General features: G+C 38.0%; 1 protein-coding gene across 1 annotated transcript in view; it reads right to left on the reverse strand.

Moving 5' to 3' along the window:
- ATRN (attractin) overlaps nucleotides 1–24,143 on the reverse strand; it is a 236,299-nt gene that overhangs the window by 185,003 nt on the left and 27,153 nt on the right. The window contains exon 3 of the mRNA XM_027836676.1: nucleotides 21,344–21,457. Coding sequence (XP_027692477.1) covers nucleotides 21,344–21,457 — 114 coding nt within the window. The remainder of the gene's footprint in view (nucleotides 1–21,343; nucleotides 21,458–24,143) is intronic.

The following is a 24,143-nucleotide window of genomic DNA, read 5'->3' on the forward strand; positions in this document are numbered from 1 at the left end:
ATCACATAGGTTATCTACTTCTCTCTCAGATGTGTTCAGCTTCATGGAAATCCATTCTCCTGGGCCTTTTTGCTTCATAACCTCCTCTGACCCCAGGTCTCAATGCTCTCCTCCCTAACTCCCCCTTTGGGAGATATGTCCTACTAGGGAGAAAGGCTAAACCTAGCACAAAGAAGTGTTAGGCTGCCACAAACACAAGCTGCTGCCCCACCCCAAAACACACACACAAACCCCTAACATCCCCTATCATAATACCATAAAATTTTCCATAGTCACTTGGCAAACACACAGATGCCAATAAACAATTGCAAAGTTCAAATAGCCATGATTCAAGTGACCCTTAATACTAGTGAAAAATCAAAATAAATCACATTCCCCTTTACCCAATCTTATTAAAACACAAATGAAAAGTTCATCAAAATTACCCTCTCTCATGGGGTCTTTCTGGTCCTAGATTAAGATCAACCATCTCTCAATATCAAGTTACACTGTCATTTTTCAGAGAAGTTATGGACAGGAAGGCTGTATTAAAGAGTTTTGACTTCAATAGGAGTTGAACTAGATAATCTGAGGTAAACTCTAGTTCTAATATTCAACAATCCACAAATCCTGTGGGCTCCTAAACTGCTATACCAATAAGAAAACACTGGATCATAGGAAATAACACTGAAAGAGGCTTTAGAAATCAAGTCCAACCTTCTCATTATATAAAAGGGGTAAGTAACTTGGCCATGGCCATTACAGATAGAGTTAAACCCTTAAGCCAGTCTGAAAAACATCATAGATACAGCAATTATGTAACTGGAAACAGAAAGTTTATGGAAAACTGGGGGAAATAGTTCAACTACAAAGATTTGGCAAGGTTACTTCATAAATTTGTAGGGGGGAAAGGAGGGTAAACACAAAATGCTTCAATGGAATTATGGAGAGGATTTACTTAAGATAGGTCCTACCTCTCCTCCATCTTGTATCTTGAGAAAAGATTAGTGGGCAGAGTTCCAAAGAGGAAGGGAGAGATTCTACACATTGTCTTGTTCCAGAACAGAGAAGGGGTATTACAAATGTAGATTTAGAGAAGGCAACAAAAGGTTCCTCTCTGAGCTACTGCAACAGCCTGCTGGTCAGTCTCCTTGCCTCGACTGTCCCTCTACTCCAGTCCATCCTCTAATCAACTTTCAAACTGATCTTCCTAAAGGGCAAGTCTAACCATGTAAACTCCCCTCACCCCTACTGAATCAACTCCAGTGGCTTCCTATTACCTCCAAGATCAAATATAAAATCCTCTATTTGGCATTTAAATATTCACACCTTCCTCCCCTCTATGTAGTCTGCTAACCAGTGACTCAGGCCTCCTTGCTGATCCCCATACATGACATCTCTCAACTCTGGACATTTTCACTGGCTGCCCACCATGCATGGAACTCTCTCCCTATTCATCACCACTTCTCACTTTCCCTCAGCCCCAGCTGATGTCCCACATTCTGCAAGAAGTCTTTCCCAGGCCTACTTAATCTCAGTGCCTTCCCTCGAAGGTTTTCTCCAATTCATCCTATCTTGTTTGTATATAGTTTGTACGCTGTCTCCCTCATTAGACTGTGAGTTCCCTGAGAGTAAGGAATCAGTTTGGGTTTGTTTGTTTGTTTTTAACTTCTTATCCTCAGATCTTATCACAATGCCTGGCAATTAGTACCTGTTTAATAAATGCCAGTTGATTTGACTTGAACTGCCCAGCACCAACCCAACAGATGCAGGAAAGAGCATTTTGAATGGGGGGAACAGGGATGTTTGAGAGTAGATCATAGGGTGACTGCTCAAGAGCTAAAAGGAGGCCCAGGGCCATCGAGTGCAAATTGAAAAAGGCTAAATGACTCACCCGAGATCACACAGGTCAGAAGCTGGAGTTGAATCCAAGATCTCTAACTCCACAGCTCATGTTTTTTCCACCATAAGATACTGGGGAGACATGGAGAGGATGGCCCTGATTGGGTTCTATCAGCAATATATGGCTCTGGATAGCCAGAAGGCAGCAGGATGCCCCACAGGTAAGAGAAACAGTGGCAGATTGACAAGCAGTGACACAACTACGCCTACTCTGCAATTTGGCTACTGATGCCTGGCATGCTGTCAAAGTCCTATAGTCCCCATTCATAAAGTATAGAGGAGTAACTTAGGCCTGCTCCAAGACCGGATGATTCTACCTTTACATTTATCTCTTCTCTCTATTCTTTTTAGTGTGGAGAGACCAAGGCTTAAGTCTAGCCTTAACAATTTACTAGCTGAACAAGTTATGGCATATGAATGGGATGGAATACTATTGTGCTGTGAGAAATTATGAAGGAAATAGTTTCAAAGAAACCTGGAAAGATTTGTATGAACTGATACAAGGTGAAATGAGCAGAACCAGGAGAAAAATCTATACTATAACCCCAACATTGTGAAGATAATCAACTTTGAAACACTTAAGAACTCTGAACAACACAATGATCCACTACAGTTCCAAAGGACTCATGATGAAAAATGCTGTCTACCTCCATATAGAGAACTGATGGACTGAAAACAAATTGAAGCATATTTTTTCTCTTCTTTTGTCTTATTTTTTGGGGGGGGGGGTGTGACTGATGTGGAAACTTATTCTGCATGACTTCATATTTATAACTGGTTTTGTAAGGATAAGGAGAGGGAGAGAATCTGGAACTGAAAATAAAATAGAATTGAACGGGAAAAATAATTTACTAGCTGTTTGACCATAGCCAAGTCACTTAACCTCCTCTAGCCTTGGCTTTCTTATCTGTAAAACAGGATAAATAGTAACGTGCACTACTCACTTCACATTTGTTGTTTGGAATATACTTAATAGATATATAAATGAAAGCTATTGGTTATTGTTGGTGCTATTTTTATTCCCATTTCCAACAATGTGATGTACCCTCTCTTTACTACACAGTTTGGCTACTGCAATAACCTAAATGATATTCCTACCTCAACTCCTTCCTCATTCCATCCCTCACTTTAATGAGACTACTCTTACTTCTGCATAAATCTAGTCTTGTGTCACTTCTCTGCTCAATATCATTCAATGATTCACTACTAACTACAAAATAAAATTCAAACTTCTCAGCCAAAAAAACAAAAAAACAAAAAGGCCTTCATACTTTGGCACCAGGGTTTCTGATAATGTACTTTATGCTCCAACCAAAATGAACTACTCACTATTTCCCATAAAGGTCTACACTTTTGTGTCTTCGTTTCTTTTTTTTTTTTTAATTTGCTTTTTGGTGAGCAATCGGGGTTAAGTGACTTGCCCAGGGTCACACAGCTATTAAGCATCAAGTATCTGAGGCCGGATTTGAACTCAGGTCCTCCTGACTCCAGGGTTGATGCTCTATCCACTGCATCACATTTCTTCGCTCACATTGTTACCTATGACTAGAACAACTTTCTCTCTTCCCACCCAACTCCTTGAAATCTTAGCCATCTACTACAGCCTGAATCAAACAATCTCCCCAGTCTTAGAACACATTATCCTTTTTGAACCTCTTTTGTGCTCTTTCTTATATTCTAATATATTGTTGTTCAGTTATTTTCAGTTGTGCCCAACTCTTTGTGACCCCATTTGGGAAAGATACTGGAGTGGTTTGCCATTTCCTTCTCCAGTTCACTTTACAGATGAGCAACTGAGGCAAACGGGGTAAGTGACTTGCCCAGGGTCATACAGCTAGTAAGTATCTGAGGCCAGATTTGATCTCAGGAAGATGAGTCTTACTGACTGCCACTCTATCCACTGTGCCACCCAGTTAACCACATACATATCTTATGTTCCTACTAAACTGGAAGCTCCATTATGGTAAGGACCCAGTTTTGTTTAATCTTTTAATCTCCCTGAGAACCTGGCAGAATTCTGTAAATACTAGGTATTTTATTAAAAAAAAAATTTGTTGAATGAATGACCATAACTGAGGTTACAAACTATCTGTGAAATCCTATGACATAAAATAGATGATTTTGAACAAAATCTAACATATCTGTAAATAGCTGAGTGTCAAACGAGAAGCCTCCCCCTCATATCAAAAAGAAAAAGAAAACTCAACAAATAAAAACAAATTCCTACATTGGCTATGCAAATGAATTTCAATTTTGTAATTCAGCACACACACACACATTCTCTAACAAGCATCATGAAAAAAATCCTACCTATGATCAACTTCCTCTAAAATTAGTTAATATTCCCACTAGATGAGATCCACTGAGTAAAACTGCAAGTTGAGCTATGGGGACATGGGAAACATGTTACCTGAATTGATAATTAATTTATGAAATTATAAAATGTGGCAGACATGCCCAGTTCTTTGGGTTGGTTGTTGTCTTTCATTCTCAAAGAGGGCCAAAATGACATCATTATGTTGGAGTCAAGATACAGTGTGTCTGACTGTGGTTGATCACACAATATTAGCTCAGAAGGCTGTACCATAGGTTGGGCATAAATAGTCCACATGAACATCTGGAATGGAAATGTCCCTAAATTTCTGCATCTCATGTTTCTTTTGAGCTACTGCAACTCTGCTTTGCTCATAGAGCACAGCGCCTTCTTTGACGCAGGCACACCATGTTGGGCAGTCCTTTGCCAGTGTCTCCCATGTTACACAATCAATTCCAAAGTTCTTCAGAGAGACCTTGAGAGTGTCCTTGTACTGCTTCTTCTGACCTCACGTAAGCATTTGCCATGTTTAAGTTCTCTATAAATTAGTCTTTTAGGCAAACGTATGATCGGCATTCGAACAATGTGGTCAGCCCATCAGAGTTATGCTCTCTGTAGTAGAGTTTGAATCCTTGACAATTCAGCTCAAGAAAGAACTTCAGTGAGGTCCTAAGGTACTAATAAAGTACTTACCTTGCTAGGTGATCTTCAGAATCTTCCTAAGACAATTCAAATGGAAGCAATTCAGTTTCCTGGCATGGTGCTGGTAGACTGTCCAGATTTCACAGGCATACAACAATGAGGTTGGCACAACAGCTCTGCAGACCTTCAGTTTTGGTAGGCAGTCTAATATCTCTTCTCTCCCATACTTTTCTTCAGAGCCTCCCAAGCACTGAGCTAGCTCTGGCAATGTTAAGTACCAACTTCACCATCATGTGTACATTACTGGAAAGTATACTGCAAGGTAAGTGAACTCATCCACAGCATTCAATATTCCTCCATTTGCTGTAACCAATGATTCCACGTAAGGATGGTGTGGTGCCAACTGATGGAGAAATTCTTTTTTCTTGGTGTTAACTGTTAGGCCAAAATTAGCAGAAGCAGCAGAGAATCCATCCACACTTTGTTGCATTGGTTGCAGGAGTTGCACTGAGTACACAATCATCTGTGAATTAAAAAATCTTGCATCAACTCTCCTTCCACTTTAGTCCTGACCTGTAGCCTTTCAAGTTAAATAATTTACCATCAGTGTAGTAGCTGACCTTGATGCTGTTTTCATCCTCAGTGAAGGCATTTCATAACACTACTGAAAATGTCATGCAAAAGAAAAAACCATGGGAGCAAGCACACAACCCTGCTTTACTCCACTGATGACTGGGAAAGCGTGAAAGCATTGTCCATTACCCAGAACCCATGCAAGCATGCTGTCATGAAACTAACATACAATACTGATTAATTCAACCAAATTTTGCCATAACTTTCCACAAGTGCTGATGACTGACAGTATCAAAGGCTTTGGTCAGATCAACAATGACTGTTGTGTACAGTCTCTGTTCTGCTCCTGGCATTTTTCCTGGAGCTGTCAAGCAGCAAACACCATATTGATCATTCTTTGTGCCTTTTCTGAAGCCACACTAGCTCTTGGATAGAGGAACATCTTCCAGGTGAAGGATCAACCTATTAAGGAGGACTCTGGAAAGAATTTTGCCAACAATGACTAACGGAAAGGACCCCCCCCCCCAACCTTGTGACTGTCACAGGACAATCTATAAAGGGATGGAGACTAGAGAGTGATGGACTTCAATTTGAGGTATATAGTCAATGGCTTTAGCATTGATTGCTGACAGTTTATTGAGAACACTATGGAAGTGTTCAGTCCATCTGTCCAGGATCATGTCCTTATCACTAACTAATGTAGCTCCATCAGCACTAAGCAGTTGAGATGCACCATGGGTCTTTGGACCATAAATAGCCCTCAGAGCATCGTAAAAGTGCTTTGGATTGTTACAATCAGCATAAAACTGATGAGTAAAGAATCCTGTGCATCTCTTAAGCTTCACTTGTACTTTTTTTGGTGGGGGGGGCAATTGGGGTTAAGTGACTTTCCCAGTAAGTGTCAAGTTTTTGGTCTGAGGCCGGATTTGAACTCAGGTCCTCCTGACTTCAGGGTCGGTGCTCTATCCACTGAGCCACCTAGCTGCCCCTGTACTTAACTTTTGAAGGAGTTAAATGCTGCCTTCTTAGAGCTGGATGAACTATCTTGCTGGTAAAACCCTATGGAGTTCTCATTTTTTGTTTAACAGCTTCTGAATTTCCCCATCATTTTCATCAAACCAATCTTGATGTTTGTGAATGTTCTAGCCCAGATGAGCAAATGCAGTGCTATACACCAAATCACTGAAAGCTGCCCACTCTCTTTCTGCTCCACTGTTGCTAGCCATGTGTCATCTCAGCTTTCCTTCCAAGTTAGCAACAAATTGTTCCTGCTCAGAGAAGTACTCTAATCTTTTGACATTAAATCTTCCGGTAATCGTCTTGCCTTGGGGCCACCACTTTGTTGAATAAGAATATTTGCCTTGGAGAGGATAAGTCTACAATCAGTCCAGCATTCTGCACCACATATTATCTTCATCACTCTCATATCCTATGTCTCTTGTCCTTACGATGACATAATCTATTTAACGCCAATGTTTTCTTCGAGGATGCATCCATGAAGTTTTTATTACGTTGAGGTAAACAGAAGACAGTGTTGGTGATGAGAAGGTTACGAGATGCACAAGTCTTCAGTGGTAAGTGCCCATTGCTATTGCTGTTTCCAACTCCATTCTTCCCAAAGACTCTCTGCTATATCTGATAGTCTACTCTTGCATTAACATCACCCACAATTACAAACTTGTTCTCTTTCAACACACTGATGATGTGTTTCTCCAGGTCTTCACAAAATTGTTCTTTGACCTAATCAGGGTTTGTCATGGTGGGAGCACGCAACGATGACGGTGGCATGGTGCTTTCCCGCAAGTGGCAATCACGTTGTCAGTCAGCTGTCATTCACTCTTTTTGGGAGGCATACAAGCTTGTTAACTAGATTAGTTTTGATTATGAAACATACACCAGCTTCACGGGGCTCCCCGTTACTGCTGCCACTTCAGAAAAACATGTATCCAGCTCTAACTTCCATTAGTTGGCCTTCATTTGCCAGCCTTATTTCACTCAGGACTGCTATTTGCATGTAATACCTGCTGAGTTCTCTCACAACAAGAGCTGTTTGTCTTTCAGGTCTACTGGTGTCATGCTGTCCATAAGCACGTGCACATTCCATGTACCATTTGCTAGTGGAATCATCTTAGCAAAAGTTTTTTTACATTTTTTTTTGTATGTTTCAACCAAAGGGTAGGATCCCTCCCCACCACAATAAGCAGGCCAGGGTTAGGTTAGATGAAACAGAGAATTTTTAGGGCACCTTTTCTAGCCCCTTTCTCATGCCAAGAGGTAAGCAGTACAGCCCTTAAAAAGGACTTCTCAGACACCCAGGGGCTACCAAATCCCACTGTTACTTTAGTTCAATGAGAAAGCAACCCTATGACCTGGGCCACCTGTGTGCAGGGTTATGACTATAGCTTCCAGTGTATCTGCACCTGCTACTTTGTCACTTGCCTGTCACCACAGGACTCTGAGGTAGGTAAAAATGGTAAAATGGTATGGGTAACGTCTTTTAATTTGCACAGAAATCGGATTTAAATGAGTCAGAGCTGTTTGAAGTTGTCGGCCTCACTCTCTTCCAGAGTTATTAAAGTCCAGGGACAAGACAAACATCAAAACAACTGGTGACGTCTCAGGATACAGTGGATGACTTTGGCATCTTCAATGTCTAACCAAGCTCCAACTGCTCCGTGGCACCTGCCTCCGCCACCTTCACAGCAATTGGATCAAATTGTTCTCATCTGCTCATTCTGCTAGGGAAGTCTTCACACGCTCGGGTAGACAACCTCTAACTCACTGATGGGTTTCAGAGCCCTCGGCTACCCTCAATCTGGTTTAGCCTGTCTGCCAAAACGGTTTACCAGGATGTGGCTGCTGCGCATGCTACAGCTTCTTGGAGTGCCAGGTGAGAGTTGGGTGAATCAGGTGGACACCAAAGGTGGATGAACAGCCCTCACATCAGAGATACTAGTTTTCCCTGAACACTTCCCTACTTGCCAGGAAAGATCACAAAGGCAGGGGAAGATAAGGTGGCAATCACGCTTTAATAAGGCACAGAAGGCACAGGTGCAAACAGCACAGAAAGTACACAGATAAGCAGTGAAAAAGGCACATTGGTAGATAGGGGTTGGAATTGTGAAGGCAGTCAGGAAGTGATGGGGAAGAGGAGAAGAAGGAGGAGGAGGAGGAGGAGAGGCACAGAGAACCACTCATGAAACCACAGGTAAGAGTTAGGAGCACTCAGCAGCAAGGACCCAGATGGAGATGGAAGAATGCTGTGGGCGAAGGGGGCAGGAGTTTGGGGTCTCATTTTATAGGGTTTGGGGGGAACAGACTAACTCTTACCTGTGCCACCATGGGGTTAGTTCATTAACATATTCAAATTATTTCAAAGTTGTTGGTAAAACTTTAAGGTTTTACCACATCATCTCAGCATTATCAGCACCATTTCGTGTTTTGCTGGTCTTATTATAGATGTCACATAAGACCAAAAGCCCTGACAGCAAAGCCTAGCTAGCTTCCCCTGATTCAGCACATATCAACAAGACGTGATTTTTGGTGAATATATGATAACAATTTGTAAATTATGCTCCTTTGATCTTTGGGCTGGTTTGTATGTGAATTTCAGGTTCCTCTGAGCAATCTTACTTCTAGCTATTGCCACTTTATACTGGCTAGAATAAAAGACAATTTTAACACACTGTTGATCAGAGAAGCCATAAAGACAGATCTGATGCTTACTGCCTGACAGAGCATTTCACTTTAGCAAGTTAGTAGCACTAGAAAAAAAGACACACAACAAGACTGCAAGGTAAAAACAAAACAAAACAAAAAACAAAAACAAAAACAAAAAAACCATAGCATTTAAAATTTGTTCGAAGGCTTATAAACTAAGACAAACTTATTCATGCCTTGCTAAAATTCTCAAGGTTATTAGACTGCAAATATTAGGCAAACTACCCCCAGGTTTCTGGTGTTCTGATTAATAAAATGCAAATACAACATGCCTCTGTCTAACTCAGGAGGTTGTTATAATGAGCTGATCATAAAATGTATATTAAAAAGTACTGAAATCTGTAAAGTGCTATACAAATGTTTTAATAAAATAAAAAGAAATGATAAGTGAAGGAAAGTTGCTATTATTACTAGAAGATGGTAATGATGATTTTGGTCTACTATAATACTAGATACATAACAGAAAAGAAACTCTTTATGACATGACTAATGGTCTAGAATGATTCCCTCGTTCTGCAGTGTCAGGAAGACAGTTTTTGAACAGCTGCCTTTTCTCACCATTTGTTAGAATTAGAAGCAACTGCTATTTCTTCAAATCAGTTTACTAAACAGAAGAGCTATGTAGTGATAACATACAGACCTTCCAAATGAATAGTGCAATTCAAATGCCAATAAGATGTCACTAAAGGATCAACTATTTGCTCTGTTACCTCATAAAAACAACACTGTATAATTTCAAAACTTAGTATAAGTAGTCAGATGAAATTTCCAATGATTTTATAATGTTTCATGGTGTAATGGTTAAGTGGCATAAATTTTTTAAAATTTTCAATTTAACTTCCATTAACTCTCAAGAAAAAATGTGACACCTCAACTATCTCAAAAGATGGACATTCATATCCACTTTAACAAAGAGCATCCAAACAAAGACTTTCTTCAAGCCCCTTCAAGCCTGTCACCCATTCCTTGACAACCGGATAAGTGCTTTCTTATCCTTCCTAATACGTTTTCAGCTTATTCTTCTTAATGGACCCTCAGTGTTAATGAACAGTATCTGATTACCTTTCTATAACAATTTTCGTGGACATGAACATATTAGTAAGATACTCTTTTATTCTTTATGCTAAATAATGATTTTCCTTCAGCCTTTCCCCATAAATGGCATTTTTCCAATTCTACCTAACAGAGGGGGAAAAAAGACCCTGAGACTCAAAGTAGAGTATGATTGTCTAACATGATCACAAAACTATTAAATGTAGGAGGTATGATTCAAAACCCAACCTTTGGACATAAAGCCCAGTGTGCCTTCCTCTACATCAAACTGCTTCTCTAGATGCATAACACAACAACCATAACATTAGCAAATGAAAAGAAAATACACTTCTCAACAGAAATCTGTCAGAGAGGTAGCTTGATACAGTGAATAGAAACTAAGCCCAGGAATTGGGAAGATGAGAGGTCAGGTGCCACTCTGACCAATACTGGCTATATAATCCAGTACTAGTCACTCTCTCCTCCCAATATTAGAGGAAACTCTCAGACGCAAAACTGAAGAATAGCTGATCTGCAATGTTAGGAATTTCCTCATCTGGAGGTTCCCTACACCAACAAAATCAGAAATCCAGACAAAAAAAAAAAGACAGCTAAATTAATATAGTAGCTATTTATAGATGTTCCATTATATCTGGCACAATGGTCCTACACAGCATTTAGCAAGATGAGTTATCTAATAAATTCTACTTCTTTAATTATAATCCCAACAACACTGGTTTTCATTGCTTTTAATTATCTTAGCTAATTTGGTGAGTGAGGTAGTACCTTAAAGTTATTTTAATTTGCATCTATTAGAATATTATTAAGTGGAGTATTTTTCAAGTGTCTTATAACAATTTGTTACCTCTTTTAAAAATTGTTTATCTTTTTACATTTTAAAGGAACATTTCTATATATAAACCAAAAAGGAATGTACATGTGAATCTGTAAATCTCTATAATGAATAGCTTTTTTTTTTAATGTAAGAAGGACTAGGTGCATCAATAGAAACAAAAATACTTTAGATACTTGAAACTCAAAAGGCATTTTTACTTTATACTTCATGACCTTTTCCATATCTTTAATATCAACATTCTTTAGCACTCTAAAGATTTTTCAAATAACAAAAGAAATAGAACATCATTCTATCTATAAGGACCAACATATGATTATACACTGTATTTTAGTAACAGGATAAGAACCTACATTTATTTCTATTGTCATTTCTTTACCCACATCAGTCTTTTCCTTTCGGAGCATCAGTAGCATTCATCAAATGTTTACAAAACCTTGTGAATGATATATTTAGAGTAAAATAAAATTTTGTTTTTGCATGTAGTTTTCAATTTTTTACTAATGTTTTTATTTTTCTGGTTTTCAGATTTTCAAATTTGTAGTCTGGTTGTCAAAATAATATAGCTTTGCTTGGGTCCTTACTGATAAAATGTTCAAGAGATTCTCTGATGAAAAGATTTTAAAACTAATAAGAAATAGCCTCTCCAACTCATCCAATGGTGAACTTTTAGATACTGAATTTGATTAAATAAATGTCAAAATTGAGGCAGCTAGGTGGCACAGGGGATAGAGCACTGGTCCTGGAGTCAGGAGGACCTGAGTTCAAATCCGGCCTCAGACACATGATACTCATTAGCTGTGTGACCCTGGGCAAGTTACTTAACCTCAACTGCCTCACCAAAAAAAAATTATAAAAAGAATCTGAAAAAAAAAAAGTGAAAATTGCAATGTGTGAGGCAGAGAAAAAATACTCCTTATATGATTCCAGTGACGATAAGTCTATCAGTAAAGATCCTTCTCTAGCTGACAATCTAAAAGGTAATGATCAATAAGGTTCTCAATGGACTCAAGTTCATGACAAAAGAAATGAAGAACCACAATGTCTAGAAGATAAAGATGGTTCTTCTTTGCAATGGGCTACCAATCAACTCCTTCACCATGATTTTCTCTTCTATGTTTCCTTGACGCTGCCTTCTATTTCTCTCCCTCTATGTCTCATTGTTCTTCTCAGTCTCCTGTGGTGTATCTTCTTCGAGGCTACTATTAACCATAGTGTCCTCAAGGCTCTAATTACCCAACTCCAGAATTTTCACTGGCTATTCCCCATGCCTGAAACAGTCTCCTTCTTCATCTCTACCTCCTGGTTTCTCTAGTTTCCTTCAAGTCTCAGTTAAGGTCTCATGTCCCTCAAGAAGCTTTTCTGAGTCCTTAATCTTACTACATGCTTTTCTCTGAGATTATCTCCAACCTCCCCTTTACATATCCTCTTTGTATAAAACTGTATGTTGTCTACCCCTTAGACTGAACTCTTTGAGAACAGAAACTGTCTTTTGCCTTTCATTGTATCCTCTGGCACAGATTAGGCACCTAATAAATGCTAGTTGACTGTCTGACCTCTCATCATTTCTTCCAATTTTTCAGTCTTTTGATTTTGCCAATATTTACTGGTTTAATTTTTAAATTCTCTTTCATATTCCTACACACACACATATATGTGTGTATACATATAAATATACTAATTTTACACACATACACACACACACACACACACACACACACACACACACACACACATATATTTAAAGGATATCCACTGTTTTGGTGAAGTTTTCCAGCATCTATTTTATACTATTTATTCTCATTCCAAACTCTTTCTTCAATAGTCCTAATTTACTCTTTATCTCTTCCCTTATTTATTTTAGTAGGCCTTCCATCCATATTCCTGGAGTCTTTCTGGCCAATCCAATGACTTTTTGTGAATTTTACTATGGAATGATTACAAAATTATTCTCTACTTCTGGAGTTTTGCCCTAGAGTTCACTTAACTCTTGGCATTTTTTCAATAAAGGAAGTGGTAAATTAGGAAGTGCCAGTGACATTAAAAAAAAAGGCAAAAATAAAACTCTTTTTAAGAAAAAGAAAAGACTATAGAATCCATATTAAGAGTAGGTTATGTTTCCAAAATTCTTTACGAAGTCAGAGAAATTTTCTAAGAGAAATAAGTTCATCCCCAAAAGCCTATTCAACCACTACATATCTAAAAGTAGTATCAAAGTTTGGAGGTAATCCAGAGTCCTCAAAGGCTATGTCAACAAAGTCCAAGCTTTAGAGGTCCAAAGTACAGAGGATTAGCACACAGACCTAACTACTATATGTCTCCAAATATGTTGTGCATCTGTCCAACAAAGAGTACATTGGGAGTATCACCATCCTCATCTTGGACACTATGCCTCTCAATGTAGCCCAAGATATCAACTTTTTTGACTGTCAGTTCTCAGTGTTATCTCATACTAAACTTGGTCTGTACTAAAATGCTAGGATCCTTTTTAGATAAAAACTATCTAGCCACATCTTCCCCATCTTCTGTCTGTGAAACTGATTTCCTGACCCTAATTGTAAGAGTTTGCTTTATTTATGTTGTATTTCATTTTATTAGACTCAATGCAATATTCTAGCCTGAAACCTTCTGGGATCCTGAATCAGCCACTCCTCATAACTTTGTGTCATCTACAAATACGATAAGCATAACATCTAGGTCTTAATCCAAGCGATGACATAATCTAAAAATATCAGAACAGCAAAAGGCCAGGCATAGATATTTAGAGCACACCACTAGTGACAACCTTCCCAAGCTGAAGTTGACCCTTAGATGACTAGTCTTTGGATCCCGCTAACCAATTAGTTCTGAATTTGCCCAAAAGTATTATCTAGCCCACATCTATCTACCTGTCCTATTCCCCACTTCCTTCACCACCACCCCTCACCCAAAAAAAAAAGCATGAGAGACTTTGTCAAGAGCTTTGGTAAAATTTAAGTAAATTATCTCTAAAGCAGTCTCCTGTTCTACCAACCTAATAACCCTGTCAAAAACTGAAATGAGGCTGGTCTGGTATGAATGATTCTTGATAAAGCCATTCTACCTCTTTAGATCACTATTTTCTTTCTAAATATTCACTTAATATGATCAAAAGCATAATCAAAACCATACTAACATTATTTGCTATGTAAAAACACTAGACATTTTCTCAATATAAAAAGGGGTAAAGTAAGGATGTTCCCTCTCTCCATTATTATTTGACATAATTCTAGAAATATTAGTTATATCAATAAAAGAAAAGCATGGAATTAAAGGTATAAAAATATAAAGCATGGAATTAAAGGCAAAAAAGGAGGAAAAAGGTATCCTTATTTGCAGATGACATGATGGTACCTATAAAACTCCTTATGGCAGGTCTTCAAGTGAAAGACAGGTGTCCATTTGTTAGAAATATTATAGAGGTTATTCTTTTTCAGGGAGGAATTGGACCAGATCATCACTCAGACCTCTTCTAACTTGTTGACTTAGTAAAAGGTTGTAATGGACAAGGGAGGACCTGCTATTCAAAGAACACAAAGCTCTTAAGTAGGCAGTATGAAAGGCAAAAAGAACAGCTCAGTCGTAAAATTTAAAAGGTGGAGAAAAGTGGGAGCAAAAATATGGAAATTAAGGGGATGGTCATAAATAGAGGAAAGGCTGAATAAGTTGAGTATATGAATATGATGGAATACTATTGTGCTTTAAGTAGTAAGGAAACAGATGATTTTGAAAAGACATAGAAACATTTATATTAACTGATACAGAATGAAGTACGAAGTAGAAGAAAATTTTATCCTAAAACATCAGTATTACTAAAATGAGGAATTCTGATGACTTTTATAGACCCTAGGAGATTAATTTATGCAATAACAACACTGTAAAAATAATTTTGAAAGTTATAAGAACCATGATTAATAAAATGATCATTCATGATTCTAAAGGACTAGTGATGACATGTTATGTCATGACAGAGCTGATAGATTTAGGGTACAGAATGAATCCAGCCATTAAGAGAATTTGTTTTCCTCAACTACATATATTTGTTGCAAAGAATTTTTTTTCTTTTTTGGAAATAGGGGTAGGGGCAGCAGAGAAAAAAAATTTTGTTAATTTTTTTTTACATACAGAAGTAAGGGAATACAAATGTAGAATGTTGCGTGTACTTTCTGATGATATCACTGCATTATTAATTTTATTTAATTAATTTTAATAAGAGACCTTTCACACAGTGAGAGTAATCTATAAATGTAAAAACAAAATACATTAATGAAACTTTGAAAAAAAGAGAAGGATTGGGTAAGGACAATAAAATAACTAAGACCTATTGAACTCAATTTGTTTATACAAACAACACGATTCCCTGACAGGGTTAAGTACTATCCTATAAAAGTTAATACTACAAACACATTTGGGAATTATCCTGTCCCAAAATGGAATAGAAATAATAGAATTATATTTTCAGGGTGCCTAGAAAGCCAAAAATCAATCCTTATTCAAGATCTTTCTTCTTCATCACTGATAAGGAATATTCTCTTCTTTATTTAATATTCTGATACTCTTCTCCTAGAGGAATTCCCCTAATTTAATCCACAAGTTCCCTCCTGTTCCTGGATCATTCCTGACTCATACTCTGTAGCGACTTGTCATAGGCATCAATTTCAAACTTACTAAGGACAAAGAGGGCATCCAAGAAGCCCATTCATCTCACTGTCCCTCTCCCTATTAATAAATCACTGACACATAATGGCAAGAAAAAGTATTAAAAATCTACAGAAGGAGGGCGGAACCAAGATGGCAGAGTAGAAGCAGGAAATCACCTGAACTTTCCTAAATTCCCTCCATACAACTTTAAGATAACACCTCAAATCAAATTTTGGAGAGGCAGAATCAACAAAAGGTCAGCTGAAACAATTTTCCAGCCCAAAACAACTTAAGAAGTCAGCAAGAAAGGTTTGTCTCATCAGGGTGGTAGTTGGTCTAGAGCACAGCGGAGGCCATGCCACAGTGACAACAACAGGCCTTGAAAGTAGCTGGGAGCTCTCAGACCACAGATAGTAAGAGGGTCAGACAATTGGTCAGAAAAAGATTACAGGAGACCCTTTGTTGGTGCCGGGTTCAGGACCCTGTTGCATTGTCTATATAAAGTTCTGGGTTGGAGTCCCAATGTGAGAAGCACTAGTGCTTGTTCCTGCAGGGCAGCAGGGGCCCTGGTAACAATTCCAGGGCAAAGAAAAGTGCTGGTGGTCACTTACAAGGAAGCAGGAGCCCTGGTCTCAGTTCTAAGGCAGAAAGAAGCACTAGCGCCTGTGGGTGCAAGAAAACAGGAGACTTGGTCACAGTTCTAGGGCCAAGAGAAGTCTCAGCACTTGTGGCTACAGCGGAACAAGGTCCCTTTCTGGGTAAAGACCAGAGCACAGGCCAGGAGAAAGTCTATATATCATACCACCTTGGAAGCAATGAAAATCTACAGACTCCCAGAACTAGCTCTGAAAAGAGCAGCACAAGAAACCTGAAGCTTATGACAGTGCCCCTTCCACACCAGGAGCAGAGCCCAACTTTAACATGAAGTTAAAAATTCAAGAAATAGGCTGGGGAAATGAACAAACAGCAACAATAACAAAACAAAAATGAAATAAATAAACCTGACCACAACGGTGACAGGAAAGATCAAGACACAAACTCAGAAGACAACTTTGTCAAAACAGCTCAAAGAAAAAATGTGAATTGAACATTCCTGGAAGAACTCAAAAAGGATTTTAAATATCAGATAAGAGAGGTAGAGGAAAAACTGGGAAAAGAAATGAGAGATGGAAGAAAACTATGAAAAGAAAATCAATAACTTAGTAAAAGAGGCACAAAAAAATACTGAAGAAAATGACACTTTAAAAAATAGAATTAGCCAAATGGTAAAAGAGGCACAAAAATCTACCGAAGAAAAGAACTCCTCAAAAAACAGAATTGGCCGAATGGAAAAGGAGACAGAAAAGATCACTGAAGAAAATAACTCCGTAAAAATTAGAATTGGGCAACTTAAAGCTAATGATTCAATGAGATATGAAGTAACAATAAAACAAAATCAAAAGAATGAAAAAAAATATAAGAAAACATGAAATATCTCATTGGAAAAACAACTAACCTGGAAAATAGATCCAGGAGAGATAACTTAAGAATTTTTGGACTACTTGAAAGCTGTGATCAAAAAAAGGAGCCCACACATCATATTTCAAGAAATTATCATGGAAAAATGTCCCAATATCCTAGAGCCAGAAGGTAAAATAGAAATTGAAAGAATCCACTGATGACCTCCTGAAAGAGATCCCAAAATGAAAACTCTTAGGAATATTATAGCCAAATTCCAGAGCTCCCAGGTCAAGGAGAAAATATTGTAAGCAGCCAGAAAGAAAGAATTCAAATCTCATCGAGGCACATTTTAGGATCACACAAGATTTAGCAGCTCCCATATTAAAAGATCAGAGGACTTGGAATAAAATATTCCAGAAAGCAAAGGAGTTAAGATTACAACCAAGAAGAACTTACCCAGCAAAACTGAGTATAATTCTTGAGAGGGGAAAGGATATTTAATGAAATAGAAGACTTCCAAGCATTCCTGATGAAAAGACCCTGTCCTGATAAGAGAAATAATTATTAAATAACCAATTATTGCGGAGATTTAGGGTTACTTCCTTTTTAAGGAAATGTCTGTCCTTGCTCAAAAATTTACCCCACCAAGACCATCTTATCTAGGTGGAGTTGTTGCTCCACCAGCTACAAAACCTTATAAAGAATTTAATCTAAGGTGAATTCCCAGCCCATTGTATTCTACTCAGGATTGAGTTAGTAAATCCTTTGTCTGGATGCCTAAGGCTGGGGATGGTCTAGAAATAAAAGACATAATCAAAGTGACATTCCCCCAGCTCCTCATTAGAACAGGCCCACCTCCCATTATAATATTCATTCTTGTCATTAATTGTTAACCTATCAGAGTTGATTCCCCATTATTAAAATTAACCTTCTTATCATCTGACTCCCAAATAGACTGAAATAGGTTCATGATGTTCCCATAGTCAACTACAATCTTTATTTTTGATGACCCTGTTGATGGCCCTGATCTACTTCCTCTAAAGAATAGTTAAGAACCCAGTTATTATTTTTCCTTGAAATCATTTGTTGGCTTGGGGAATGGGGGATGAGGGGTTCCAGTTTTAAAAACTAAAGGTTTATGGACATTTTTTTCCTTCTCTTAAACTTGGTAGGTAAAACAATTCTGGTTTTGAAGTTTCCCAATTGTAAAAGCTACATAGCTATCAAAGTCCAAGATCATAATATACCTTCTCTACTACAAATTCACACCTTGCATAACAGCTATGCCAAATGTTTTCCCTATACCTGTGAAATGTCACTGGTGCATGGTAAAATGTTATCTTGAGATTGCTGATGAAAGAAGGTATTCTAGGAGGGTGTTAGACAACTCGCCCAGAGTTGATTATATATGCAACATATGTAATTACTGTATTTTCCTCATCAAATGCAATTCCATGTATGGCTTCATGATTCACTGGTCCAGGTAATCCCCAATTTACTTTGGCTTGCATTTTCCCCTTGTTTATTCAACACTACTTCTTGAGTCACGACTGTTCCTAGCACTAACGGACAAAAGGCAACAGTGCCCTTGATCTTGCCCTCACCCACAAGTGTTCCACTTCCATATTTATCTACTCTAAAATTATTTTATCTGATCAGTTTTTTATCATCTTATCTTTCCCTATGCCTCACAAACCCTAATCCTGTTCTTTATCCTCACATGACCTACACCCCCTCTATCCCTTCATACTCTTGTACTGGCTATACTCTTCCCTTCCTTATCTCTGCTCCTTGGTGAACCACCTGCACCAGTGGTGTCAATCTCAAATAGAAACCTGAAGCAACATACTGATTTAGAAAAATACAAATAAACGTATTTGATGTCAAATGGTATTTTAACTTCTTTTGCTAAACATTTCCTAATTCAGCAAGGAGTTTGGTATCTCTGCTCTACACTATTTAGTTAAATCCCTGGCCCATTTCCCTTACTAATCACATCTTGTCAGCCCCCAACCCTGAATTATTTCTATCTGCTTCCTTCATTTCTTTATACATGATATTAAACAAAGCTAAAGGAAATCTGAAAACTGTGCTGATTTGGTCCACTGCAATTTTTTTTGTCTAATCTTAAGTGAACCCTCACTGTAGCAAAGCAACCATTCTACTACTTCTAGCTAATTAGTTCCCTACCCTACTCTCTACATTGGTTTTTCCAAAATTTTATTTCTCTCAAGTCTAAAACATCACCAACCTTTACCATCTCTGCATATCATCTTTACCTCATCTCATACTTCAATGAAAAAATGAGGCCATTCACCAGAGAGCTCCCTCTTCTCTCCTCCTCCTCATTTCACAACACTCAGATATCTCCCATTATCTCTTTCTCTACCTCTACCTCAAATGGTGGTCTTTTTACTTGCCAAGGCCAATCCTTCTACATGACATGTACTTTTGATTCCAACCCTTTCCATCTTTTCCAGCAGACTTAGCCTACTATTATTTTCACATTGTCTCTTACCTTCCATCACACCCCATCTACTGGTTCCTTCTACTGCTGTCAAACATGCCCATGGACACCTCCCATCCTTAAAAAACTCTCACTTGTTCTACCATCCCCATTTACTATCATTCCAATGGCTGCCTTTCTCATCTTTGTTCTCTTTAATGACATTTCTACTTCCTCTATCAACACAATGGAAACTATGGCATTAGGGAGTTACCCAGATAGTAGGACTATGAACCACATTATTTTTTTCTAAAAGATAACTTTGATTGCATCACTCCCCTGCTCAAAAACTTTAAATGGCTCTTCACTCATTATAGGATAAATTAAAAATTCCTTACTTTGGATATGAAAATCACTCACAACTAACATTTCCAACCATATCTCCCACTATTCCTATATGGAATGCAACAAGCATTTAACACAAAGCTCCTGCTCGGGCCAAATTGGTCATCTTTCAAAATCACACCTCTTCTTATATCTATACTTTGAATCAACCATTTCCCCTTTTCCTCTCTGCATCTCAAAAACCCTACTCATTCTTCAAATCTTTCCCACTCCTCACAGCAATCCATGAGCACTCCAGTAAATTTATCTCTCCCTCCCCCCACCAAATTCCTATAGAACTTAACCTATAACGTAAATTTAGCAATTAATCATGAATTCATCTACTCATCCATTTAACATTCATTCTTAAAGGACCTGTGTGCTTTGGAAAAAATACAAAGTTTTGATAAAGAAGTCTTACTTGTTTATAAACTCTATCCTATTACTGTCCCGAACTGTTTGCATAAATCTTGCACTGTAATTTATCATGTACTAATAGAATCTTAGAATGATAAAGATGAAAGGACTTTAGTTAGTGGTCATCAAATCCAACCTTTTCCTAAATAGTAGGAAAACGGGGCCCTAAAGGAGGGAGTGCCATAAATAAGATCATACTAAGCTAATAACAATAGCTGACATTAATGTACTTCTTATTTTCAAACCATTTTATATGCATTATCTCATTTCACCCTCATAACACCTTTATGAAGTACTATAGATATCATCATTTCCATTTTACAGATGAGGAAACTGAGACTCAGCAGGTTAAGTGAATTGCCCATAGTCAGACATTTAGTAAAAATCAGATGCCCATATCAGAGTACAAGAAAGCTGACCTATCAGAGGTAGAGGACTAAAATTCTAGTTGAAGGGAAATGAGGATGGCAGCGAGGGGAAAGAATGCATGGTTTTGAGACCATGACAATGAATAAGGTGAAAGTTCACCTAAACAGGTACTTATGTTTAGGAAACCTCAAATACAAAGTTACTTAAGAATAAAATCACCTTGCATTTATATAGCATTTGAAATTTCATAATCTTCAACACTCCTTCATATAACTTCTTTGTTCCTGGTAGCCAACACCATAAAGAAAACCATATGCACACCTATGAGGAAGGCAGAGTAGGTTATCTCCTCTCTATACCCAAGGGACCTAATGATGAAAAGCTAAGTGACTTGGCCAGTGTTACATAGCTTGCAGGTGACAGTGCCAGGAGTAAAAACAAAGCCTTTTTAACTAACCCAGGCCAGCGCTCTTTCTTCTGGGTCATATCATATCAACACATCAGTCAATTTCTGGCTAGAATAAAGCCAATTTTTCAAGAATAAAAACAAGTGACAAGTTAGAACTCAGAAAGCAAATAACAAATATTACTATTTAATTTAATTTGAACTTACCTGAAGGCAGCCACTAGTGGGGCATAAATGGAGTCCCCATCATAAACATATAAATGATCCCAACTACACTCTGTAGCAAAATGACTGAAGCGAAGGCGCATTACTCGATTTGGCCTTTTAAAAAAAAAAAGAGGAATTAATTATAATCAAGGATATTGTTAGTAAAATGTATGCTTGCTTCACATGTAAATCATCAAAATCTCTGAATTTAAAATAAACCTGATATTTGTGACATTAAAAATCTGTTCTGCACAAACATAATATTGATTTTGAGTTTTATTTTTTATTTTTCCTTAAGAGTTTTAACCAATTTGGAATACATTTCTAGAAAACTTTAGAGTAGGCACTTAATAAATCTTTGTTGAACTGAACTCCGAGAAATATAAAAAATATTTCATGACAAAATGACAACTACATTTACTTGATAAACTACAAAACAAGCTACTTTTATAATTCTGGTAGTAAAGCAATAAAGTAAAACATACACTTAAGACATCTTTCCTAATAAACCTCAAACTAAAAAGTGTCAATTATCTCAAAGAAGAGATAGACTTAAAGCAATTGTTTAGATATTTATGCTGAAAATTTGAAGTTATGTTGACATGTAAAATAAATGTTGGTTTACAATGATTTCTTTCCCCACCACTAAAAAAAATTGCATTCTCTAAGGTCACCAGTGATGTCTTTATTCTTTAATCCTATGGCATTTTCTCAGTTCTCATCCTTAATGATCTCTCTGCAGGATCTGACCCTGCTGACCACCCTCTCCTTCTGAATAACATTATCTTCTCCCAGATCTTTAGACATCATCTCTCTCAGTTTTCTCCCTACGCGCTTAATAAACCTGCTTCGTAAGGATCATCACATATGTCCTACACAATATGGCACATCATGGCTAGGTATAAATCCAGGATTCTGGTATGGGCTTGCTTTCTTTTCTCTATTCAACTATCATCTCTATAGAGACTGCTCCAAAATCTACATAACCAGGCCTTATTTCTCTCCTTGAGCTCCACTCCCACATCTCCAACTGTCTGCTAAACATCTCTACCTGGTAATCCTACAGGAATCTCAACCTCAACAGATTTAAAACAAAACTCAGTCTTCCTTCTCCTGACCTCACCTATTCAGTTAACTTTTTCTCTATTTCTGTCAAGAACTTCACTATTCTTGTAGTCACCCAGGTTTGCAATCTAGGTCTCTCAATTCTTCACTCACTTATCCTCACCCCCATAATTCAATTAGTTACCAAGGTTTGCTGATTCTCCCTCATCAATATCTCTGTTGTCAGTCCCCTTCTCTCTATTCATACAACCACCCTAGATCAGGCCCTTCCATTACTCCCTTGCCTGGATTATTGCAGGAGCCTCTTACTTAGTCTCCCTGAATCCAATCTCCCCTTCTCCCAATCCAGCTTCCATCCAGATGCAAAAGTGATCTAAAGTACAGGCCTGACCAAGTCACTCTCCTCTTCTGTTCAAGAAGCTTCCATGGTAGAAGCATCAAATACACTGATGAGGGCTGCATGCATCCATAGCATTCCTGAGAGCATGCAGCTGAAACCAGATTAAAATGTAATTGGGAAATATTTAGCAAAATAAATTAAAAATACAATAAAATACAAACAATGTTAATCTGTGGGTTTCTAAGTCCACAGGGATCCTTATGTACAGGTGACCATGTTTTATATCTGAGTCTGACACACTGTTCCATGGCTCCTCTTTGCAACTGAGGTAAAACACAAATACCCTTTTTTTCAAAAAAGCATTTAAAGCCATCTACAATCTGGCCCTAGAGTATTTTTCCAGTTTGATTACAGATTACTCTTCTTCATGCACATGCCTTCTTGCTGCTGGTTGCAGAGTATATTTTATCTTCTACCTCAGTGCCTCTGCACAAGTTGTCATGGCAACCCTGCACCCCTGTGCTGTTATCTCCCATTACCTCCACATCCATTAGAGCTCAAAGATCTCTCCAAAAGTTACTCTGATTTATTTTTTATATATTTTCTACTTACTTTTCCATGAATGTATCATGTTCCTCTCCCTTTGGTCTAAGTAAAATATAAACTCCCTGTGGGCCAGGAAGGTCTCATTTGTGTATTTTCATCCCCACTGCCTAGTCCAGCACCTGGCACATACTCACACCAGCAAAGCTGCATTCAGAAAATGTGCATCTGAAACTCATGATGACTTGAAGCCCATTACAAGAGGCAGGCCTCAAGGCTTTTACAAGAAGACAAAGGTAAAGTTATGAATGGCACAACCTGAAACCTGGCTGAGTAAACTATCCAATAGTTTCAGGTCTTCAAAGCTTTACTGTACTGACATTAAGAGCATCAGCAATGAACAGAAAGAATAACATAAAGCTCAATGATAATGCATCATAAGATCTATTTTCTGGGCACTTCATTTTAGGAAGGACATTGATAAGCAGCAGAATACCCAGGATATTGAGAACACTGGAGACAATGATATATGAAGACTGACTGAAAACTGGGGATATTTAGCCTGAAGTAGAAAGACTTGAGGGGAAATGATAGTTATTTTTAAGTATCCAAAAGGCTGTCATTTGCAAGAGAGATTAGATTTGTTTTGCTTGGCCATGGAACAAGAACTAGGAGCTGGGGAGGAAGTTGCAGAGAAAGCAGATTTAGGCTTGATGTATGAAACATCTCTAACAATCAGAGGCATCCAAAAGCATAAATAGGCTACCTCAGGAGATGGGGAGCTCTCCCTTCACGAGAGGACTTCAAGCAAAGGCGTGTGAATTTATCAGGCGGACTCTTGTTCAAGTACAG

Source organism: Vombatus ursinus, unplaced genomic scaffold, assembly GCF_900497805.2.
Source record: "Vombatus ursinus unplaced genomic scaffold, bare-nosed wombat genome assembly UNPS02014818.1, whole genome shotgun sequence".
Taxonomy (NCBI): domain Eukaryota; kingdom Metazoa; phylum Chordata; class Mammalia; order Diprotodontia; family Vombatidae; genus Vombatus; species Vombatus ursinus.